Below are 23,280 nucleotides of genomic sequence, written 5' to 3' on the forward strand. Positions count from 1 at the left end.
ATGAGTTTGAACACCCTAAGTTTGTTTTCAAAATAGGTGTCAAGGGGTTGATTAGTCTCCTGTTTTAGGTTGTAGAAGTACTGCGAGGCTACTTCTGGATCCGAGAAAGGAGTGACCAGCCTCCTGATCATCAGGTAATAACTTAAGGCAGATAAGGCCTGATTTCTTTCAGGCGTAATTAGGTCTCCTAATCGTTCCCCTCTAGAGTCATAAATTCGCTGGTATAAAATATCCTTAAAAAGGATTGGGTCACAGATTCTGTATGTCTTTGCAACCCTCCACAAATTAGAAAAGAAATTATCAAAGTCGGCCCTACCGTCCCACCTAGGGGCATCCCTCGCAAAGTCGGAATCCCATTTTTGTCCCTTAATAAAGCATTCTTTAATAAAATCATCGTCGGCGGCGCTGGTTGCTGCCGTCGCGGGTGTGCCTGGTGTGCTTCTTGTAGAGGGTCTTGTTGCTACATTGGGTGCAGACCGTGTAGGTCTACGGAGAGGCTCTAACGACTTAATCCTATCAGGGATAAAGGGAAACCTTTCTAATAAGGTTTTTTCGTATTCTGTTAGGGAAGTTTCTCTTACATTCATCCAATTGTCGTTATCCGCCGGACCTACAAAGCCTACAATTGAATAAGCCATACAACCTGGGGCTGTAATTCTATCCTTGGCGACCCATTCGGTCACGCTTATCTTTTGTTGGACCGATAGCCGGTCATAAAAAGTGGCATTAATTGAGTCATCACCTATGGTGTTAAAATGAGTCATGTTGAGACTTTCGTTTAACGTTTTTTCCGCAAACAATGGGCCTAGATTTCCGTCCGCTGGGAGTTTTGATACCCTACGTTTTAGGTCTAAGATGTCGGTATCGGCTAATAATCTGCGATGTGATTCCGTGTCCTTAAACCCTGCCCATTTTGTTTCTATTTCGAGCTTCATAATCTCGGATTCTTGTTTTATTATATCTCTATAATGTGACGAGTATTCGTTTAATTTAACATTTAACGCTTCCGTTATGAGTTCTTTGATTTTTTCAGGGGAAAGTGGGTCTGACTGCGGCTGCGTGTTATCAGGGACGGCCGGAGCCGGCGGAGCCAGCGGAGTTTTGGTTTTATCATCCCCCTTCTTGGCATTATCGGTCATGGTGCTGGAGCTGTAGTGTTCGTTAACACTTATTTGTCTACCACGAACTTTTTAAGAACTTGGGAGTATCCCTTTCTTCCTGTTTTAGGGAGAAAATATAGAAATGTGTGAAATTAAATACTAGTGTGAAAATAAAAGGCGGGTTCCTTTTTATCTTTATTTGGCAGTTTGCCGCGAAATAATTATTAGCAATATTCTGTAACAAATTGTTACTATAAACTGTGAATAAACTTAGTTATCAGGAAAATATTAATTTCACTTTGCAATCGAAGCTACTTTACAGTTTGATTTTGTCTGTACGTTAATAATTATCTATACCTTCCCCCCTCAAAAATTGAGTGGTAGACAAGACTGCGCCAAAATGACGTATGAGGGGATGTACAGACAGACCGGAATACGAGTATAGAGTAGCTTCGACACAATTATATATTAATAATATAACAAAGGTATTTCTAAAAAATACAAGATTTATTAAGTAATTAAACTGGTTAGAATAGGCAGATTAATGGGATTATTATTTATTGGATATATTTAAATATGATATCAATTAAAGGCTTGGACGTCTCGTTTTCTGTACAGGACAGAAAACCACGTGCACAGGAATATGGGACTAAGACTGTCGACAACCTAGCATATAGGTATACAGTCTACCAAATGTAAGCTGGTGGTGAGATGTTCACACAAGGCCTACATAAAATCAACTAGTCCCTCAACACAGCAGGATGGAGTATAATGGCGGTTACAAGTGGAGGTCTGACTCAGCCAGAGAAGTATAGGAATGTGGACAGGGATGGAAATGCATAAACTTGAATGGAGAATGCCACAGATCTTTTACTGATTTTTGGTGTGCTTCATGCAGCATTTTACTTACACTATTAAGATTTATACCCCCTCCCCCCAAAAAAAAAAAAGGTTATATGTTTTTGATCAAGATCAAATACAATATAGTTACACCAGATAAAAACAAATCTGAACCATGGTAAATAAAAGCATGTAATGGATCATTTTACAATGCCTTTAAAGTAAACATAGCACTGTGTGTGTCCTGGATATGGGGCCATTTTTTTGTGGGAAGAATGTGGTGTGTCCTCACTGTGTAGGGATTTTCACTTTTTCTTCAACAGGGGGTGTGTTTTGGGAATGATTTTTGTTTGTTTTTAGAAAAGATGAAAATTGTTTCTGACATTTTAATGGGATTTCTGGTATAAGGGTTGTGTGATGTAAGACGACATTTTTTCCCTTTTCTCTGAGAGGTAAGGGGAGGGGGGGTGGAAGTGAAAGTGAAAGTGCGGCTTTTTTGTCTCTGACGCGCTCCGCACATGCAGGGCCATGAGGCTCAGTTGTTGTGTTGATTTTGAGGAGAAAAGAACAGATTATTTTCTTATCATTTTTGAGGGGTATAATGCCTCTAGAAGCATAGATCTGGTAGTGGTTTGGGTGCTTAATGAATGTATCTAAGAGGTAAAAGTTTATGATTTATCTTAACCCTCCCTAAGTATGAAAAATTGTGTGGTTTGTGGGACGAAAACCAAGAGATATTTTAGTGTAATAAATGAGTTATTTAAGCAAACAAAATTTAGCATAAATGGATATTTAATACCGAGGGATTTAAATATCCATTTATGCTAAATTTTGTTTGCTTAAATAACACTCTATTGCAACAAAAAGGTGATGTTAGCAAATAATTTCTTGAATAAAATCATAAAACGTTTTTTCATATAATTTTCATTTTTTTCACTGTTGTGTTTTTATTTGAAATTAAAAATAAAAATCATAAAAAATCTTCCAAATCAAAGAGAAAAAATCTTTGAATTATTGGTCAATTTAAGTTCAAAGATTTTTTTATTGTAGAAAGTTAATTTTTTAAAAATATTTTAGAATAAAAATCTTCTAACAAAAAAATATTATCATAATCCAAGATGGCGTCAATACATGTAAAATAATATTTTCAAAACAAAAAATTAAAACTTGAATATCTTTTTTCACAGATTGAATTTCAAAAATCAGTCTGACAGTTTTTCCAAAGTCAGTATGATCTATCGAATGAAAAAGGTTTGAAACTGATAGAACATTTCTTTATACTAAAACATATTTTTTCTCACGTTTTTTCCCACACTTTCAAAAAATGAAATTCAATGAAAATTAAATGGTTCTCACGTTAAAAAAATTTTCTCACGGGTCCAAAAAATGAATTTAAATGAAAATCATATGTACCATTTAAATCAAAATAAATGGTTCCCACATTCTAAAAATTTTCCCACGCTTGACATTCTTGAAAAATGCTAAATAAATGGACATTTAAACAAACCAAAGATCGCGTTTTTTGCAATGGAATGTTTTTTTATTAAAAAAATGATAAAATTAAAAGAAGTAACTATAGTAAAAAAAATATTTTTTTAGATTTTCCTAAACCCCAGAGTTTTGTTATTGAGTAAATATTTTCTTTTAAAAAGCTTAGATGTCTTTTTATTTGTCAAATACCTAAAGATTTGATTTAATTCTTTAAAAATGAAACAGAGTCCAATCGGTCATAACACCGAATATTTTTTTTAGTAAGAATAAGCAATTGATTTCTTATTTTATTATGAATTAAATGTACTAATTATGTATTTTTTTTTAGGATTTTTAACTGCTTTTATAGAGTTTAATAAAACTTGACAACCGCCTTCTTGATCATTCATCCCAATCCTGGCTAGTTATTCTATAATTAGGCATGCATTTGCAGTAAATCGGGTTCTCCAGCATAGAGTCCGTAACAAATATATATTTCTTATTATCTAAAACACCTATTCAATTAAACCTAAAGTAAAGAAAAGTTTTAAAATAAAAAAAATTATCTATTAATGTCTAAGCTCTTATCTGAACTATCATACCTTTTTATTCGGGGGGGGGGGGTTGCTCGATTTATGTCAATCTTGGATTCAATTAAAGCTAGAAGTCTAGAAATTTGTATGTGTTTTCCTTGATTAACAAAAAATATTCTGATTTTATATGTTTAACATTATCTACTCCTTTTACCCTTTTATTGAGCAACTTTTCAAAAAAGGCTCTTTTATACTTATTAACAAAGAGCAGAATTTATGTTGATTAACCCTTTACAGTCGGGCCCCTTGCCGCACCTTAATCAGTCGGGGGGGGGGGGGGGCGTTCAACGCCCCCTCCCCCTATTATCTCAGTTCCTATTAGAGCTAGAGGGCTAAATTTTTTTGTGCAAGTCCCCTGTTTGATAATGAATTTCCGACCTTTTATAAGTCTAAGTCAATTTTCGCTTCCTTCACCCTTTTATTTAACAACCTTTGTTTTTAGGTCCTTTTTTACTTAAAAATTTCAAACGGCTGTAATTTTCTTATTTTTGAAGCTAGAAGAAAATTTTTTTTCCAGAAAATGTTTATCTTTATGTAAATTTTACATTGGAAATATCAAAATATTAATTTCAGCGGCCGCAGCTGTACTTGGCAGCTGCCAGCCGCCGCAGTCGGCGGTCGGCGGGAAAACGGCGGCGGATCTTCATGAAATTTTATTACGTTATGTAGACATGTAAGAAAAGCTTAAGTTTAAAATTTGAAGTCTCTAAGTCAAAAATTGCGGCCACAGGAGCCTTTTAAAGATTTCTGGAGACCTGGAGGATCAGGACCTGCAGGATCATACCTGGAACCTGAAAGTGACTTGAACACCTGTATTTTATATAAGGATGTACTACTAGAGGATTTTTTAGTATTTTGGTATGATAAAATGCTTTGTTTTAGTCAAAAAAATATTTTTGCTCTTTACCTGGATGACCCTGCCAGGTTTGCTGGCATCCTGTGCCCGCCAGGATGGAGATATTCAAAAAATTCCAACTCTCAGTTATGTGTCATACCCATACTTAAAAAGTCAAGCAGTTTGGGCTCTTCATCTTTCACACACAGAAAATGAGATAGAAAAAACCGGATGGGGGGGCGTTCAACGCCCCCCCCCCCCCCCCCGACCGTTAAGGGTTAAGATAGAAATGTTTCCTTTAAAGTAAAATGAAAATAAAAATTAAAGTCTTACATATCTATGATCTAAAGGGATAAGACAATGGTCGATAAACTAATGTACATCCCCAATGTTAATAAACAAAATGTCCCCTTCTATAAATTACAATTAGTTGTTGAAATGTTTGGACACTTTACTAATAATACCAACCAATCAAATTCAATAAAAGTCCCGAAAATTGTTATGCCTGCAAATAAGAAAACACTATAAAACTTTGAGGACTAGTATAATAAACAGCCCATTGTTCATTCCCTCCCTGCTTAAATATACACACAGAAAATGAGAAAGAAATTGACTCATCTGTATGTAAACTTTGTATTAGAAATCTCAAAATATAAATTTCAGCAACAGCAGTCGGCGAGAAAACGGCGGCAGATTTTCATAAAATTTTAGTTGGTCGATAATTGTTGTTAGAATAGTTTAAGTTTGAAATTTGAAGTCTCTAAGTCAAAAATTGAGGTAACAGTAGCTAATTAAAGATATCTTGAGACCTGAGGATCCGGACCTCCAGGATCATACCTGGAACAGGAAATTGACTTGATGTAGTAATATAGGATATTTTAGTATTTTGGTAGGATGAAATGCTAAGTTTATGTCATAAAAAAACACCCTCCCCAAAAATAGCTTAAAACCTTTCCAGGACATATAAGAAGCTTCACTGTAAAGGAGAACAATATCGGTTTAGCGGTTAGCGAGATCCTTCAGGACAGACAAAAAACGCTTACTACTTTATATAATAGGATAATCAATACCAGTCGTATGTCCACTTTACAAACAATGATGACGAAGCCCAAAATACATGACTTTTGCACCATGTCGTCTTCCTGTGACGTCATAAAATGAGGGAGATGAGAGGAGAAGAAGGAAAAAAATCCATAAAAAAAATGGAGAATATGACGTCACAGGAAGACGACATGGCGCAAAAGTTATGTATTTTGGGCTTCGTCACAATAATTAGCTATGACTAATCCTATTCACTTGATTTTTGGATCCCTATAACTATTAGGTATAATGTTATAAGCAAAACATCTCCATAATCATGTCTTAAAATGCAAGTATGTCCGTCCACATCAAGTATCTTGAGATAGCTTTTTATTATACATTAAATAAATATTAAATGAAGCGTTGTTATTCTAAATTTGTCTGAATTTCTAACTTTTTTAGTTTCACTGTTTGGTCATAAAAATCCTTGTTTTCAGATGGTGGAAGTAGCATTCATTAGTGCCGGGAAACCCGCGTGGAGCACTGTCCCTCCCTCTACCCTGTAACCTGTTATACGCTGTTAGATTGCATATTGATCAAGAAATTTGTAGCGGTTAAAATTATTTATTACAAGTGGTAATGTTCATTTTTCCTACTGTTTCAAAGATTCGCTTTTATGGGTGTTGTTAACCTTGTTTTCTCTAGAAATACTCCTGTAAAAATAAGTTTATATCCATGTATTCTATATCCATTTCTTAATTAAAAATTACATACGACGACATTTTATTTCCAAACGCCTATATAAGCAATAATTATCAAATGCTTTGCTAAATTTAAAGTAACACGTTAATTAAAGTTTATGGCTTCAACCCACCAAATCAATAATATTTCTTATTATGAAAATATGGTAACAGTTATTTTTTCTTTTGTTTTCGATTTTGAACATTAATTGGGCCGGGGGTAAAATGGCGCTCGAAGCTCGCTGCAAATTCTCCCCATCCCCCCCCCCCCCCCACCAATTTTACCCTGGGGGTAAAATTTGCTTCGGGGGGGGTAATACTAATTACCCCCCTGAAATCTGTTTTTTTTTTGGGGGGGGGGGGCTAAATACCCCTCTCCCAGAAACTGTTAGGGGGGTAATTTAATAACGGCCTGGTGGTAATTCTATTTTAAATCTTCCGAAATTTGGATAATGAGTGTCTCCATAGCATTTCTTGAACCAATCTATACAAGAATTAAAATATAACAATACAAAACAAATTATAACAGAAATTAGTTTCTACTGTATATGACAGGTAAAACATTCTAGTAAACAGTTAAACAACAAAATATATTTTTTTACAAATTTTACAAAGGTTGCAAAATACTCAAATTTTGTTAATATGACAATTTGGTTGATCTGTTGCACAGCTAAAGGCGCTTACAAGATGTTTTTTTTTATCCAGGTTGGAAGTTTAAAAAATACTTCCCAATCCCTTTATCAGAGTACAATTAAATTAATAACAATGATGCCAAGTTGGATTCCAGCACCAGAAAGACAGTTTCAGTAGGTAATTGTATCTAAAAAAGAATTTTAAATGGGAAACCAAGTTTTGTAGATCAACATTTATTTAAAATATTCTATTCACAATATGCATCATATCTAAATCTGGATCATACTTGCAAAGCTGTTAACCAAAAAAATATAATATGTACAGATTAGAGAAAGATATTATAAAGAAATTATTTAATAAACCCTGTAGAATTACATTGCAAATCACCAGATATTATAAACCTTACCTAAACAAAACTGGAAAAGATTTTTCATACATGTCTTCTGCAGCATAATGTTCGATATAAGGTTTGGAAAGGCATGTGTGATACCCAAATTTTTGTTCTTTAAATAACCAAGCAAAAACTGCCTAGATGAAAAAAATATCTATAAGAAATCATATCTTTAAACAACTGTTTTAGATATTAAGTAAAATGTTGTCAGATCAAAAAGAAAAAAATTATGATATTTACCATATAATTGTACTGACATGGGATCATATACACCTAAATAAATAAATGTATCTTATAGTATTTGTTTTCAATTAGAATCTAAAAAGAATGTCACTTTTCAAATTAATTATCTCGTTTAAATTTCTACCTTCTCAGGATGTTTATATCTGATCAAGTGATAGCCTCCCTAAAAGTAAAATTTATTCTACATATATCTCAACAACTAGAATTAAATTATATTTTTATTGGTTTTAGGCTCAAGTATCAAGTGAATAGAGATACTCTAAAGACATATTGCCTAAATAAGCCAATAGGGAAATACTGATAATACATTCAAGAAACGTTTTACAAATCTTGTTACATTTGGGCATATTTTTATTCATTGTGTTCGCATTATTAGTCAGCTATGAATTGTTGCATATCTTTTCTTGGGTAAATTATTTCCTGTAAAAATTTCTTCCCTTGTATAATTTGAAGAATATAACAAAACAAATAAGTTAACTATAAAATTATTTCAATAAAGTTAGCTTTCAAAAAAATTCTATCTTCGAAAAATCGTCTCAAATTTTGTCACCCACATCTTGAATATAACAAAATAGGGTTTTTGTCTGCAAAAAATCCTTTCATTCAGTTTGACGAAAATGGGGTCAAATGGATTATCTAGATATATAATCTATTTTGAAGTGTCAAAAATAATATAACAATTGATAATCCTTTACTATTCCTCAATTTTGTTTTCATACTGTCTACCTATCAAATACTGGTTCTGAACAACTATGTATTACAGAACGAAATAAAAATCATAGAATAATTCCAGTTTTGTTACTATTGTAATTTTTAAATTGCACTCATTTTTTATTCTCTATGAATATTATCTATCCCTCAATGTTGGTTTTGTTTGTCGCTGAATGATCAAGTTCTCTATTTTATGGAAGCGTCTTTTAGGTCCTGATTTAGATTTTACCTATACCAAGGTTTTTTTGTTTCATCCATAAGTAATTTGATACAGCATTAAAAGTACTGTTTTTGGATCTAAGTTATGAAATCTAATAATTTCTTAAATTAAATATAAGAGCAAATGAAAATAAACTGAAAAGAAGAGTGGGAAGAAGCAGTATACACTATTTTTTTATCTTGGAAATTTTTTTATTAAAAATCTTACAATTTTAGTTCAAATTTTGGTTTGTTTAGATTAAATCATTAGATCATAAAATTGATATTATTTGCCACATAATGTCATTTAAACATTTGATCTAGTAAATAAAAAAAATAGTATTTCTTACACAGATGTTGAAAAAAGCTTTTAAAAAATTCAAAATTTGAATTTGTCAACAAAAAGGAAAATAAAATGTAATCTTACAGCTTTTTAACTGGAAATATCTGGTGAAAGCTAGTTATTGAAATAGTTAATATATTTTTATTTGCTTTGAGAAGCGAAACAGCTTTTAAAACATTCCTTTTATTGTGTTAGTTACTTAGATACGTTTTGTATACTTTCACAATTCACATTGCTTCACAAACCCCCTAATACCTCCGAAAACAAGAATATAACAATGACAATAAAAAAACACTATTGAATTGTGAATCTATTTAAAATCTCAAGAGTACCACAGCTCAAGACCTAGCCCTTGTGTAAAATTTGCACTACCAGGAGAGTGCATATTTTATTTAAAATTAGGGTTTGTCTTTATCAAATAAGACAAAACTGGCTTGAAAGTACTTGAAAAGTCTTGGAGATTTCAAGTACTTAAGACGGTTTAAGTGGTTGTCAGCAATTCGTTTTTACACCGTTTATTTAATTCATTCATAATTCATCAACTAAATTAATCATAAAAAAAAATATGTATACCTGTTCTGACATTGGGATGTAGTGAAACTCCTGTATCATTTTACGGAAATATTCTGGAGCAATTATTTCAGGTTGTGCTCTTAGTTTTTCAATATCCAACAACAGTATCCCACCATTCAAAGCCTAAATATCATGATTGTCACTGTTTGTTCTAAAATAGCTATAGTTTGTTGTTAATCCACATTTCATAAACTATTTAGGATTTCCTCATAAAGACAACCAAAAAGATGAATTTAGCAGGAGCATTTATAAGTTAAGGTTTTTCTGAAGCATCAAATAAAATTTTGTTCACATTTGAGCATTACAAATAATTTGACCCACCCCTTTTGTTTGGTGTAGTGGCAATAAGTATATAATCAGACATCTACATACTTTTTGTATTATAGAAATGATTAAAATACCTGATAAGGTCCTGTCTGACCAAAACTGGAAGATTTAACTTTTTCTAAATAATTCCAAGCTCTAAATTTGTGGATATAATACCAGTCCTTTGCCAAACCAAATACCTCTTTTCTAAAAATAAATAATTTATATGTTTTGACTATTAATCAAAGAGAACAAATTCTTGCTTTAAGTGAAGGACAGAACATAAATTCAATACATTCTAAGCTCTTTATAAAAATAACTAAAACCTGTTCATTAAATTAAACTGATCATGTAGTAGACCAATGTCACACCTAAAAAACGATCAGTTTAAAAGCTATAACTTGTATATTTATAATTTTGTAAGATATATGACTTCCACCAACCTTAACCGCATATCAATATCAAGACGAATCATTTTTTTTATGAACATTGGAAATTCATTCATGATTAGGAACTGAATGAAGAAAGTATCCTGAAAAAAAATTATTAAAAATTTATAATTTTTTAGCAATAATAATACATAAATTTAATATAATGTGAATTTGACTTATATTAAGATTGTTAATAGAATATAGCTGATGTTTTAATCATCAACATTCATTCACATTAAAAGAATTTAAAGATTAGTTGTCAAAAGCATGTATAGATAAGTATAGATTACAAATAGCAATATTTAGGGAAATAATGCATTTTTCCATTACCTATATGATCCGGATTATAAAAAAATGAATATAACTCTAATTCATATGGAAATAAAATTACCAATTTATATCTTGAAGAACATACAAAAGAGCTAAGCATTTGAATCCTGAAAATTGTTCAAGGTATCTCAGAAAAAAGGTTTTTTTCTTTATTTATTTTGATAACCTAATCTAGAAATGAATCTTTTTTAGCAGTATTAACAAGTAGATAATATTAATCATGGCATATAATCATTTTTGGTTGACTCCCAAAAATGAAAAACACAGCTTTTTTTCTGAGATACCCTTACTTTCTCAAAATTACTATAATTAAGAAGTTGAAAGTCTTCATAAGGACGACTAAATCAAATATTAGAAGATATCAAACAAAATATACTACCAAATATAGAGAGGGAAAGGGAATCAGAAAGAAAAAAAGAGAAAATAGAATACATATTATTTAGTAAAGCTTGAACCAGCACAAAAATTTGGACTAGAAAAAAATAATATTTTCCTAAAAATCGAACAAGAACATGAAGACATAAATAAGCCGTATCATAGCCTTAAATTGTAATATTGCAAACTGTAAAACATATGTATAATGTATATTCAAACAAGGATGACAACATCCATAAGTAGCGAAGCACAAAAAATCGTCGATGGGAATACGTACAGGTAGATTTAAAAGGTTTTTAATAAAATCAAGAATAGATTTATTGGATAAAATAAACATGAAACCTTGTTTTATTTTGTATGATGACGATGGTCAAAGTAAATTATATTAAAGATGCTCATAACAATGGGAAAAATTATTTTGATACTGATATCCCATAAAAGTTTGAAAATTGCATCAAAATAAGCAAAGATATGGGGAAATATGTAAAACATATAAAAATAGCCAAAAACCTGATAAAAGGCAGTCTGGCCGTCATGGTTGTTTTATTAAAACGACAAAAAATTTAATTTTTAAATCCTTAACTTAAAAAATTTGGAAAATCGGACCATATACACTGAAGATATGGAAAAAAGTGTTAAATATATAAAAATAGCCTGAAACCTGCCAAAAAGGCAGTCTGGCCGTCATGGTTACTTTGTTTAAAAGACGGGAAATTTAATTTTGATATCTATAACTGAAAAATTTTAAAAATCGGACTATAAACACTGAAGATATGGAGAAAAATTTTAAATATGTAAAAAACAGCCTAAAACCTGCTAAAAAGGCAGTCATGATTGTTTTCTTTAAAAGACGGTAAATTTAATTTTGATATCTGTAACTGAAAAAATTTTGAAAATCGGACCATAAACACTGAAGATATGGAGAAAAATGTAAAAAATATAAAAATAGCCTAAAACCTGCTAAAAAGGCAGTCTGGCCTTCATGGTTGTTCCTTTAAACGACGGGAAATTTAATTTTGATATCTGTAACTGAAAAAATTTTGAAAATCGGACCATAAACACTGAAGATATGGAGAAAAATGTGAAAAATATAAAAATAGCCTAAAACCTGCTAAAAATCGGTCCGAACGCCAATGATGTTTTATAGTCAATTGTGCTCCTTAATGATGGGAATGTTGTCAAAAAATTTCAGCATTCTATCTTTTATAGGAGCTGAGTAAATCCCATTTCCCCCATAGCGTTACGGACTGACTGACTGACGGACTGACAAAGTGAATTATAGAGTAGCTTCGCTACTAAAAAAGGAGAAAATTAAAAAATGAAAGTAATAGGGTTGATACTTTATAATAATTATCAAGATTATAGAACCAAATTTTTTATCTGATATGGATGTAAATTATTTTATTAATTATCAATATTTTTAAAATTCTCACCTATTAACATTCTTATCAACTGAAATAAAATTGATTAATCTGTTATTTATATCTTTGGCATAAATTATCTTTTACGGACCTCTAACAATTAAAAATAAGAATGGTAAAACGTTTTGTAGAACAATATAAAATAGCAAATAAGATGTTCAGGAACAATATTAGGCTCCTCTGCAAAACAATTGGCCACCCCAGGCCTTTTGCCCATCATACTTTAAAAAATTTATTTTGATATCTGCTGAAAGCTGTCTATAATATAAAGTAATAAATATCTATTCTGTCTAATTTTTGCTTAAGAACTAGATATGGTTAAAACAGTATTTTAAAGCAATAATTAAAGTTATTTCTATGTATATTCAGACCTGTTATATTGCCAATTACAGCTTCATCTATATTTAGATCTGGAATTACAAAATCTTCTTGTGGACACAAAACTTCGCTGTACATATCTGATATATGAATAATAATTTTAATAAAAGATTGTCCCAACAATGTTAGAAAAATGCTGGAAAGTATCTGGCCGAATGCATATTATCATGCCAGGCTTAAAGAAACTGATTGTCATTCATTTCTACAGCTGAGAAGAGTAAAATTGAAACACATGGTTTCTAATAAGAAGACATTGCCTGATTTATGGGCAGAAAATATCTATGAAAGTAATTTATTTTAAAAAGATAAGAGAGCTCCATTACCTAACATTTTCCTATATTTTTGTTGAAAAAACACAATAGAAATATACTGTATCTTAAACCTTTTTTTGTAAATATGAAATAGATATTCATGATCCTTATATGTACCATAAGATTCAAAAACATAAATTTAACCATTATTGACGAAAAACTTTATTTTGAAAATTTTATTTATATAATTTTACCTAGGAAATTTCCAATTTTCACTAACAAGTTTTCTTTCTTTATAAAATAGCTTGTTGTGAAGAACTTTTCCAATTGATTCTTTAAATATTGTATTCACAATGGTCTTAAAAAATGTTTTAGATAATAAATTGGACTAAAAGTAAATATAGAATACATTTAAGTTTAATTTAAGTTAACCTTGCTTTTTTCATCTGTTACAAAGATAAAATTTATTGGAGTTCCAGTACTTTCAACAAATATGGAAAATAAAAATCTTTCAAGATGTCTTTTCAACCTCCTAAAAAATATATTTTTTAAAATATAAAGACTTCTAATGATTAACAAAAATATATTTATGTTACCCATACTTAAGGTATTATCTTTAAAACATGTAAAAACATGCCTGTGAATCACAGAATCTTTTTTTTTAAAGTTAGATGGCTATCATTTATAGAAAAGGACAAAAAAAATATAAAAAATATGCAACTATGAAAGCAGCAAAAAAAATAGCAGTATGACAGTCTATGTTATTAAATGACAAACATGAGCTACTATCAGGGAAATCGACACCAGAAAAATAAAAGCTCTATCTTTTATAGCCTTTGAGAATTTTTTTTACAGTTTCTGAAGTGAGCAGGTAGGTCAGACAAGCTCCTCCCCTCACCCCTGGATGAGAATGCTTGGAAGCCTCACCAGAATGAGGTTCAATATTTCCAATATCAATATCCAGTTTAGCATTGTTTATAATTCCCAATTCTAATAATCTCACCTTTCCCTCCCCCTTAATAAGAATTTTGAAGCCTCACCAGAATCTTACCTTAATACTTTTTCCTTATCAGAATTTGATGAAATTTGAAATAATAAAAGAAGGTGAACAAAGTCATCTCCTGGATCTTCTAAGCTTCCTGGGAAATCAAGTATATCTACAAAAAGTAAGTAATTAGTGTTTAGTATTATGAAAGAAAAAACAAACTTCCCTCTGCCCCCCTGAAAAATAACAAGGGGATCATGGAAAGAAAACAAAGCAGCGGGTATTGTTATATTTTCTTCTATTTATAGTCCCTTTGGGGGGCTCTAAACCTGCAGGGCGATTATTATATTTTTCAAACCTAAAATAACACATCAAAACCTATGAAAATACAACAAAACCCACTACTTCGATCCAAAGAAAGTTTTGAAAAGTTTTTGTTTTTATGATTATTTATTAGCTAGAGTATATTTACCTGTTTCAGCAATAATTTCTGAATTATTTTCTATAGAACAGTTTTCAGCTAAAGAAAAATCTCTCAAGGTTAGAAAAACTAATGCAAGAAACAGCATTTTAATATTTTTTCTGAAATTAAAAGACAATAGGAGGGGAAAAATAAAAATTAGAAAGATACTAGAGATGCTTTGCTACATAAAATTACTACCGAATTAATAAACAATGATGCCAAGTTGGATCCCAACACCGCAAGGACAGTGACTAAATTGGATTTTAGTAGATTGCTTTGGGGGATAGTACTCCCTAGCAGGTTAAGACATGGCCATCAAACTTTAAAACGTTCTAGTACATGTGCCCAATAGTATTTGTATAAATCTCTAGCTCTATATCTCAACTCCTATCAATGATATTAAAAAAACGAAGAAAATAAGCCATTAATCCTTAAATTCTGATAACTATAAGTGGGTTAAAATTGCTTTCAAAAAAGTTTTCATAAAAAAACACTCAGTATCAATCTTTCCTTTATCCATACTCCTCATTCACATGAGAGTGCCATTAATTAAGGTGGCTTAATATGGAACATCTGCCAAAACTCTAGGCCAGGTTGATGTAATAATTGATTAGATTCCACAAGAATTGCAGGGCAGCTTATAACATAGTATTGGGTAAATCCAGCTGTGCGCAAATCTTACCAATCTTAATAAGATTGGCCAAGAGGATTTTAATCTCCAGGGCCACATACATACATACATTAGGTGGGATCTAACTCCCTTATGGTTATTTTAAGCAACATTTTCTGACTTTACAAATATTTTTACTAATCTTTTAAGTATGTAAATTAGATTAATATGACACGTGTCATTTAGACTGCTGTGAATTTATCTTTTAAATATGAGTTAATGATAATCACTTGAGAATTATTTAATCTCTAGAAATTTCAGCCGTCTATCTTGAATAGGAGAAAATCACCAAAACTTGAAAACTAGGAATCGATCCAGCACCTCAACAATTAAGTAAATCTTAACAAAGCTTAAAGGAAATATGCAGTATGTCAAACTCTGAACATTTCAGCCGTCTATCTTGAATAAGGGTCGAAAAACTCAAGAAAACTTAAATATCTTGTAATCTGTTTATCACCCAAATGAATATATAAATCATAATGAAACCTGTTGAAAATATATAAAGATGAACTTATTTTATCTCGGTAAATTATTAATTAAAGCTCTCTGTCTTGATAAGGAAAAGAAAATTATAAAACAAGGATGACAACATCCATAAAAGCGAAGCTCTGAAACAGTGGGACAAAAGGGCATTAACACTTGTAGAGTGTCAGAACTGAATAATCAGAATATAAATGTCTAAGAGTCGAAGCAAAATTGTAAGTAAATTTGTTGAAAAAAAGCTTGATGCAGGATAATATTTAAGGACATACTTATTTTTCAAGGACTTGATTATAGAGTTGCTTCGCTTATAATATTGTACTTTGTTGTCCCAGGAATCAGTATACCAAAAATCAGATCAATCGGATAATTAGATCATATAAAAATTTGTTATTAAAACAGTGAAAAAATCAACATGTATAAAATGGACGTAAGGACATTTTGGTACCGATCTTAGAGTTGCTACGCTTTCTAAATTGTACCTAACTACTACAGGGATCACCATGCAAAGTTTGAAATCGATAGGACAATTCTAACATGCCTAAATTGTCGAAAAAATATCTGTTCCGGACGGACGGAAGGACGGAACCTAATTATTATATCTTAAAACATTTTATTTCATAAACTAAAATTTGATCACTTTATACGCTTTTTGTCCTCTCCTAACAAATTTCTTAGACGTTTTGCAGTGCCAAACTCAGTGGTTTTGCAATGTAAAGAACACAGTATATTAGAAAACAATATTTTCTCACAACTTAAGTAAATATAAATTTGCAAATTTGGTGGTTCAAGTGGTTTTGGCCCATGACAAAAGTTTTGAGACTAAAATTTAAATAATCACATAAAAATAACAAAATGTCTATGTGTTGGTCTGTGTGTAGTATAAGATCTCGCTAATTGCTGAATTGCCATGGGCATATTGATGTTGAATCAGGAATAAGATGAGTGATTAATGCAAACCAACAATGTTCAATTTTCGTTCAATTTTTAGCTTGCAGTCACCAGTTGGAGCGGGAGCCACCTAGTTTTGCTAAAGCCATTGGGTCCACTCTGTATGTGTGGATGTTTATTTGTGTCTACGCTCCTAAAAGCTTCTAGTGGCACTTTAAATGTTTTTTTTAATAATACGATACCTATCTATGTTGCTTTCAAGTTCTAGCTATGTTGCTTAGGAGTCTCTATAAGTAAAAAAAAATTCTTTTTTTGTGATTTCTCTTGGGGGGGTGGTGGTACCCTACCCCAAAATAGTTATAAACCTTCCCGGGACCTATGAGAAGCTACCCTGTTAGGGAGAATCTGATCGGTTCAGCGGTGAGCGAGATCCTTTGGTACAGACACATAGAAGACAAACACACATCCTGTTACTTTATTATAAGGATATATCTCTCATTTAGGGGCGAAGACATTAGTAAAGTATAAAATGTATAGAAATAGTTGTCGAAGGAAAAATTTCTGTTGGTAATGCATCATTTTCTAAATAAATAAACTTAAAATCTTGTTGTCATTCTAGAGAAAGTTGAGCTCAAAGTCATGTACCTCATAGAACAAGAAATAGTTAAAATAATCAATAAATGTATATCTCAAATAAAAGAGTTTTCTGTGACTACAGCTGATAGCAACTGCGGCTGAATCATGATACTACAGCTGATAGCAAGTGCGGCTGAATCATGTGACTACAGCTGATAGCAAGTGTGGCTGAATCATGTGACTACAGCTGATAGCAAGTGCGGCTGAATCATGTGATTACAGCTGATAGCAAGTGTGGCTGAATCATGTGACTACAGCTGATAGCAAGTGCGGCTGAATCATGTGATTACAGCTGATAGCAAGTGTGGCTGAATTATGTGACTACAGCTGATAGCAACTGCGGCTGAATCAGAATAGTCTGACACCAATTTATGGTACTTTCTTACCTTGTCCAGAAGATTATTGGTAAGAAAAACTTTTTATCCATTTTCCTATCCTATCATCCAAGGAATTTTTTAAAGTGTCCTCCTTTCCTTACTTTGTTTATAACAAGGACGTCAATACCAAGAGCACTAAAATCAAACTGTAGAACAAGCAAACTTGATGTTTAAAGCAGCAAATAAGCAGAATATTCATTTTTATTACTTGATTATAGAGATGCTTTGCTAAAAACATTGTTTTTTATTTCTAGAAATCATTATTATAAAAATCCAGGGATAAGGGATAGGAAACCTGGCCATAAATTAGGTCTCGGCCTGGTTTTGAAAGGGATCATGCAACTTTTACCATTTGCCTAATTTAATGACCTTACTGGCGGACGGCTCATATTGGCTACCGCTCTAAACCAATAGTGTTCTGTGATTTGGGCTTGTTTTGTATCAACCATTCACCAATTGGCGGCGCCAATTTGTGATTGGTTGATACAAAACAAGCCCAAATCACAGATGGCGGAAATTTTAGAAGCAGACAATTCTAGAAAAAATAATGATTTCGTCTGCTATGAAAAAATGGTGACCCCTAAAATGGTGGGTCCACGTATTACGTGCATGACAAATATCTCGAGTTTTTTCCGTCTTAATTTCTTACGACTTTTGTACAGTTTTGTATTGTGGGAGGCGTAGTTAGACAAATTAGTTGGGGGGAAAGTACAAAGTTTATACTGAGTTAACACTTTAAGGACAATAGGGATGAAAAGTAGAAAATGTTATTTATGAAATAAAAAAATTATATTTGAATGTTGTATATTAAATAATGTATATCATAAATTAATTTTGAAATGGTTTAAATATAGATGTAACAAACAATATGATTCAAACGGCAGATTTAAAAAACTTACAAAATTTCAACAATTGGACATGAGGGAAGTTAAAGACTTGAAATCTGATTTCTTTTAAAGCTGAGTAATAATTATTTAACGCATCGTATTATAGACAGCTTTCCTCGGATATTAAAAATGAAAAATTATCAGATTAAAGCCCTGGAGGCCCTCCACAGTGCAGTGGTGAGGTAAAGTTTAGTAGCCCCGCTGAGTTAGGGCCCCCTGCACGGGTAAGGTTAGGTTAAACAAGGTAAGGGCTCTCCTCCACAGGGATTAGTTTAGGTAAAATTAAGTAGCTCCACAGGGTTAGGGCCTCCTCCAGAGATTGAGTTACGTTTAGTTAGGTTAGTTTAGATGAAATTGAGTAGCCCCATAGGGTCAGGGCCTCCCACAGGGTTTAGATTAGGTTAAACAAGGTTAAATTAAATTAGGTTAGGTTATATTGAGTTGTCCCGCTGAAATAGGGCCCTCCACATGGGTTGGGTTAGGTTAGGTTAGGCTATGTTAAGTTAGTTTAGGTAATGTTAAGTACCCTTGAAGGGTTAGCACATCCATAGGGGTTAGGTTATGATAGATTAAGTCAGATTAGGTTAGGCTAAGCTAGGCTAGGTTATGTTAGGTAATATTGAGTAGACCCGTTATGTTAGGGGTTAGGATAGAGTTAGGTAGGGTAGGTTTAGTAAGATAATCTTGGGTAACCCTGCAGGGTTAGAGCTGCCTCCAGGAGTCAGGCTATTTTAGATTCAATTAGGTAAGGTTAGGCTAGTTTAATTAATATTGAGTATCCCAAAAGGGTTAGGGTCCCCTGCATTGGTTAGTTTAGGTTAAGTTAGGTTTATTTAGATAGGAATAGATAATATAGAGTAGCTTCGCAGGATTAGGGCTCCCTGCAGGGTTTAGGTAAGGTTAGGTAAGGTCAGATAATATTGAGTAGCCTAATGGGTTTGAAACCTCCGCAGGGGTTAGATTCACTTTGGCTCAGTAAAATTAGGTTAGGTTAGGTTTAGTTATGTTAGTTATAACAGAAACCCTCCAGGATTTACCCCCCTTCCCAGGGGTTAGGTTAGGTTAGGTTGAGTTAGATTAGTTTAGGAAATATTAAATAATCCTGACAGGGTTAAGGCCCTCCAGAGAGGTTAGGAACGGTTAATATTATTGGATATAAATTTGTGCATATACAGTAAATTATAATAACATTATGATTTTATGAAAACATTCATAAACAACATCTATAAATGCAAAGATCTGAAGTGGTAGGTCAAACGCACATCAACATTTGTAGAGTGTAAAACTGCTTAAATATAGGATACTGTTTAAGGACATACTTACATTTTTAGGACTTAATTATAGAGAAGCTTCGGCTAAAACACTGTACAATGTTGTCTTAGGAATCATTATTTCAATCATCGCCAACTATCGCAAAAAAAAATTTAAAATCAACATGTTTGAAATGGACATACAGAAATTCTAGTAACATTTACTTAACAGATGCTATGCTTCCTAAATCGTATTTGACTTATATAGGAATCAACATACAAAATTATTTAATTGATAAGAAAAAATGTCTAAATTAACAAAAAGAGCTAACCGTCACGGCCGGACAGACAGACTGACCGATCGACCATAATTATAGAGAAGCTTCACTTTAAAAATTTTCAAATTCATTATTTTCAATTTATTTGTAATTTAGAGTGTTTGCGGTGTTCTTTGCTCAACTAGTCCCTTTGAGGAAACCATAATTTTTCCATAAAAATTTAGCCATCTTTATTATATAGCAGTTAAAATCTTTAGCTTTTTCAAATACCAATTCTTACAGACGAACACATTAAAATTTTGAGTTATAGAGTAGTTCTTCTACTAAAAAAATCATTTGGTACAACTAATTTGTCTTAACTAAAGCATTTGTTTAAAGTCAAAAATATATAACAACATTCATTTTGTATGTTTACTCACTGAGAACTATCGCCAAAATTTCAAAGAATTTAATTAAACGAAAAAATCTAAAAATTATTATTGATTAATATAATCTCGAACGGTTGTTATTAAATTATCTTTTAAAATTAAATTTCTTTTTTCTTTTAAAAAATCAATACAACAATGTACCTAATAACATTGTGTACTATTATCAATTTGAATGTAGAATAATAGAGGCGTTTCAAGGGGGGCGTACCAAAAAGTGGTTAATTCACCACCATTAATTAAACAGTTTTGAGAATAAAAATATAAAAAATATTGATTTTTTATACATGTATCATATTTTATTTCTGATTATCTTTCATTTCAACAGTAACGGGTGACTTTAGCTTAGGCGTCAATTTATTCGCAGAATATAAAATGTGTTCACTTTAAAGTAAAACGAGGATGACAACATCCATAAAATCAAAGCTCTAAAATCAGAAGGAAGAACAGTCAAACAATAAATTACGAACATTAATTTCCAAGTCTAAACAAAATTGTACATACATTTTTTGTAAAATTGCATAAATATAGGAATCAGTAAAAGGACATACTTTCATATTTAGGATTTGATTATAGAGATGCCTTGCTTATAATACTTTAACTTATTTTCCTAGGAATCATTATTCCAAAAACCAGATAAAAAGGATAAACAGCATCTTTTAATATAGTTACTGACTTTCTGATAGATAATATAGAGTTGCTACGCTTTCTTATTCGTACAAAACTGTTCTAAATTGTGCCTAACTTTCATAGGAATCATTATGAAAAATTCGAAATTGATATGACAATTCTAAAATGTCGATTTTAATTATTATTTCATACAAAAAATGTTGTCAAAAAAGTTACAAATCAGCATGTTTTAACCCTTAACAGTCGGGCCCCTTGCCGCACCTTAATCAGTCGGGGGGGGGGGGCGTTCAACGCCCCCCCTTATTATCTCAGTTCCTATTAGAGCTAGAGGGCTAAATTTTTTTGTGCAAGTCCCCTGTGTTATGATGAATTTCCGACCTTAAGTAAGTCAAAGTCAATTTTTGCTTCCTTCACCCTTTTATTTAACAACCTTTGTTTTTAGGTCCTTTTTTACTTAAAAATTTTAAACGGCTGTAATTTTTCTATTTTTGAAGCTAGAAGAAATTTTTTTTGCAGAAAATGTTTATTTTTATGTAAATTTTATATTTGAAATATCAAAACATAAATTTCAGCGGCAGCAGCTATATTTGGCAGCTGCCAGCCGCCGCAGTCGGCGGTCGGCGGGAAAACGGCGGCGGATCTTTATGAAATTTTAATACATTATGTAGACATGTAAGAAAAGCTTAAGTTTAAAGTTTGAAGTCTCTAAGTCAAAAATTGCGGCCACAAGAGCCTTTTAAAGATTTCTGGAGACCTGGAGGATCAGGACCTGCAGGATCATACCTGGAACCTGAAATTGACTTGAACACCTGTATTTAATATGAGGATGTACTACTAAAGGATATTTTAGTATTTTGGTAAGATAAAATGCTTTGTTTAATTAAAAAAATATTTTTGTTCTTTACCTGGATGACTCTGCCAGGTTTGCTGGCATCCTGTGCCCGCCAGGATGGAGATATTCAAAAAATTCCAACTCTCAGTTATGTGTCATACCCACACTTAAAAAGTCAAGCAGTATGGGCTCTTTATCTTTCACACACAGAAAATGAGATAGAAAAAACCGGATGGGGGGGCGTTCAACGCCCCCCCCCTCTCCGACCGTTAAGGGTTAAATGAACGTACAGACTTTCTTGGTAGAGTTGCTACACTTTCTAATTCGTATGGACGGACGTAAGGGCGGGGGGACCGATCAAAATTATAGAAAGGCTTTTTTTAAAATGTTTGCAGGAACAAATTGAGCTGAAAAATGAATCTTTTATTTGTTTGCAATTTACTCTATAATTTAAAATGTCTTTTAGTCCGTCTAAAAGAGTGTTTGTTTTATAAAGAATTTCTGTATTTCCTACCCTTTTACTTTAGTATCGAAGCTACTCTATAATTCAAAATGTCCGTATTTCGGTTGGAGACAAAGTGGGGGGAACGTGATTTTCTCGGCTCCTATGACAGATAGAAGGCTGAAACTTTTTGTCAACATTCCCAACACTAACGAGCATAATTAACTTTAACACATTCATAGCGGTCGGACTGCTTTTTAGCAGGTTTTAGGCTATATTTGTATTTTTCAAATTTTTCACCATAACTTTGGTGTTTATGGTCCGATTTTCAAATCTTTTTTAGTTATTGATATCTAAATTAAATCCAGCATATAATTTACTTTGGCCGTTGGTATGTCAATCATTATAGAAAATAAAATAAGGTTTTGTGTTTATTTTTTCCAGTGAATCTTTTCTTGATTTTAAAGATTACTCTTTCATTCTATTTGTATGTATTCCCATCCACGATTTTTGTGCCACGCTACTTATGGATGTTGTCATCCTTGTTAGGCCCTTTTTAAAGATTTTAAGCTGCTGTAGTTTTCTTTATTTTTGAGGGTAGAAGAGCAATTTTTCCAAAAAAAAAGTTTATTTTGTATTAGAATTCTCAAAATATAAACTTCAGTGGTGTACTTGGAAGCTGTCTGCCACTGCAGTTAGCGGTTGGTGGGAAAATAGCGGCAGATTTTTATGACATTTTAATATGTCATGTTAACATGTTAGTTTAAGCTTGGAGTTTAAAAATAAAATTATCTTAGTCTAAAAGTGCTTTCATAGGAGCCATTTAAAGTTTTATGCAGGTCATACCCAAAA

At 32.1% G+C, this 23,280-nt stretch overlaps 2 protein-coding genes across 2 annotated transcripts in view; one reads left to right on the forward strand and one right to left on the reverse strand.

Moving 5' to 3' along the window:
- LOC145324885 (uncharacterized protein sll0005-like) overlaps window positions 1-23,280 on the forward strand; it is a 103,344-nt gene that overhangs the window by 45,479 nt on the left and 34,585 nt on the right. The gene's annotated exons all lie outside the window — the stretch shown is intronic.
- On the reverse strand, window positions 7,170-14,856 carry LOC145324135 (xyloside xylosyltransferase 1-like). The gene is made up of 15 exons (XM_080166758.1): window positions 14,640-14,856; window positions 14,234-14,339; window positions 13,437-13,714; window positions 13,255-13,313; window positions 12,925-13,011; window positions 12,566-12,584; window positions 10,819-10,864; window positions 10,440-10,528; window positions 10,323-10,367; window positions 10,092-10,203; window positions 9,691-9,813; window positions 7,990-8,028; window positions 7,863-7,895; window positions 7,638-7,759; window positions 7,170-7,418 (listed from the first exon to the last, which is right to left on the reverse strand). The coding sequence occupies exons 4-15, from the start codon at window positions 13,259-13,261 to the stop codon at window positions 7,355-7,357; spliced, it is 786 nt and encodes a 261-aa protein (XP_080022884.1). The 5' UTR covers window positions 13,262-13,313; window positions 13,437-13,714; window positions 14,234-14,339; window positions 14,640-14,856; the 3' UTR covers window positions 7,170-7,354.

The sequence above is a fragment of the Acartia tonsa genome, chromosome 7 (genome assembly GCF_053477335.1).
Source record: "Acartia tonsa isolate MP-2025a chromosome 7, ASM5347733v1, whole genome shotgun sequence".
NCBI lineage: Eukaryota > Metazoa > Arthropoda > Copepoda > Calanoida > Acartiidae > Acartia > Acartia tonsa.

Coding starts and splice junctions, on each gene's coding strand:
- LOC145324135 (XM_080166758.1), bottom strand. Junction 7,896..7,989: donor GATATAAACATCCTGAGAAG/GTAGAAATTTAA, acceptor TTATTTATTTAG/GTGTATATGATCCCATGTCA. Junction 7,419..7,637: donor TCTTTTCCAGTTTTGTTTAG/GTAAGGTTTATA, acceptor ATTCTTTTTTAG/ATACAATTACCTACTGAAAC.